The sequence below is a fragment of the Poecilia reticulata genome, unplaced genomic scaffold, assembly GCF_000633615.1.
Source record: "Poecilia reticulata strain Guanapo unplaced genomic scaffold, Guppy_female_1.0+MT scaffold_291, whole genome shotgun sequence".
NCBI lineage: Eukaryota > Metazoa > Chordata > Actinopteri > Cyprinodontiformes > Poeciliidae > Poecilia > Poecilia reticulata.
In genome coordinates this window covers 33,409-34,824 of record NW_007615068.1, presented here as the reverse complement: position 1 = coordinate 34,824, position 1,416 = coordinate 33,409, and the positions used below count along the sequence as shown (strand labels likewise).

At 43.0% G+C, this 1,416-nt stretch overlaps 1 protein-coding gene across 5 annotated transcripts in view; it reads left to right on the top strand.

Annotated features, from left to right (window-relative positions):
• Positions 1 to 1,416, top strand: part of abcc9 (ATP-binding cassette, sub-family C (CFTR/MRP), member 9) — a 35,030-nt gene that overhangs the window by 20,673 nt on the left and 12,941 nt on the right. For all 5 annotated transcript variants that reach the window (XR_001776321.1, XR_001776319.1, XR_001776320.1 and 2 more), the window contains 2 exons: positions 157 to 249; positions 627 to 729. Coding sequence is in view for 1 of the 5 variants with exons in the window: in XM_017303474.1 (XP_017158963.1) it covers positions 157 to 249; positions 627 to 729 (196 nt within the window). In the remaining 4 variants the exon portion in view is untranslated. The remainder of the gene's footprint in view (positions 1 to 156; positions 250 to 626; positions 730 to 1,416) is intronic.

The window sequence follows — 1,416 nt, the reverse complement described above, 5'->3', positions numbered from 1 at the left end:
GATTGGCTTGCTCGCTAAGCATTAGCTAGCTAAGCGTTTGGCTTGCTGGCTAAGCGTTTGGCTTGCTAGCTAAGCGTTTGGCTTGCTAGCTAAGCGGTTATTCTGGCGTCTCAGAGCCACATAAAGTTTTGTTTGTCCCCCTGTTTGCTTTGACAGGGACCTGCAGGACCTGGACGACTCCACCCAGCTGCCTCTGCTCTGCCACTTCTCTGAGACCGCCGAAGGCCTCACCACCATCAGAGCTTTCAGGTACGCCGTGCTGGCCGTGAACATGGCCGCCCAGCAGGACTGGCAGGTTGTTTCATGAAGCTCCAGCAGCAGAGCAGCTCGTTCTCTGTGTCCCGCTGGTATTTCTGTCTCTCGTCTCTTTCCCATCGGCGCTGCTGTCCAGCCTTAAGCTGCTCTCACGCTTTCTGTCCCGGAGGATTTCTCCTTCCCACCAACACACCAACGCTCGGCACAAACTCACACACGAGTAAACATCTTTCAGAACCAGTAAATCAGGGGATCGTTCCCATTATTACCACTGGTCTCCGTGGCAGAAAAACATCTTTTCCAGACAACATGGCTGCCTGGTTTTGTTCCTGCTTCCTGTTTACAGCGTAAAGCTCAGATTTCTGTTTCAGACACGAGGCGAGGTTCAAGCAGCGCATGTTGGAGCTGACGGACACCAACAACACCGCCTACCTGTTTCTGTCTGCTGCCAACCGCTGGCTGGAGGTCCGAACGGTGAGGGTCCGACCAGAACCAGCCCTGGTTTAAACGGCTCATTTTTATTAATTACATATTGTTTAGCTATATAGTTTGAGTTTTTTCATACATTTCTAGGTGCAGAGTTTAGAAAGTATTGTGATTAACTTTAAAGACGGGGTAATAAATATTTAATAGACCATCTGATTTTGGCGTTTTCTCCCTTTTTGCCGACTAAGATGGAGGAAAATGTATTTCACATCAAACCGAAAGGCTAATAAATCGATTATTAAACAGAAAAACAAGGAATATTACACAAACAATGACGTTTTAGTTAATTTTATAAATGCATAACATAGTTCCCTTTAGTTAACGTTTTTATTTATGTTAAGTTTGATCAATTTCAGTTTTTATTTTGTTAGTTTTAGGTAATTATAATAACTTTGACATTTATTTAAACGCATCCAGGCGAAAGAGTTTATTTAAATCTCTAGAAATGAATTTCAACAGAAACTTTCATACAACTAGTTTCTCGTTTTAACGAGACGAGTTTAATGTCTCATTGTGTTGACAACCATATTTACTAGAGATGTGCCAATCAGGTTTTTTCCTGCCGATACCGATCACCCATGAGAGCCGATCACCGATACCGATCACATAATTATTATTATTTATTTATCATAAACACTACCAGTTACATTATGTGGAAAAAGGAACCATGAATTC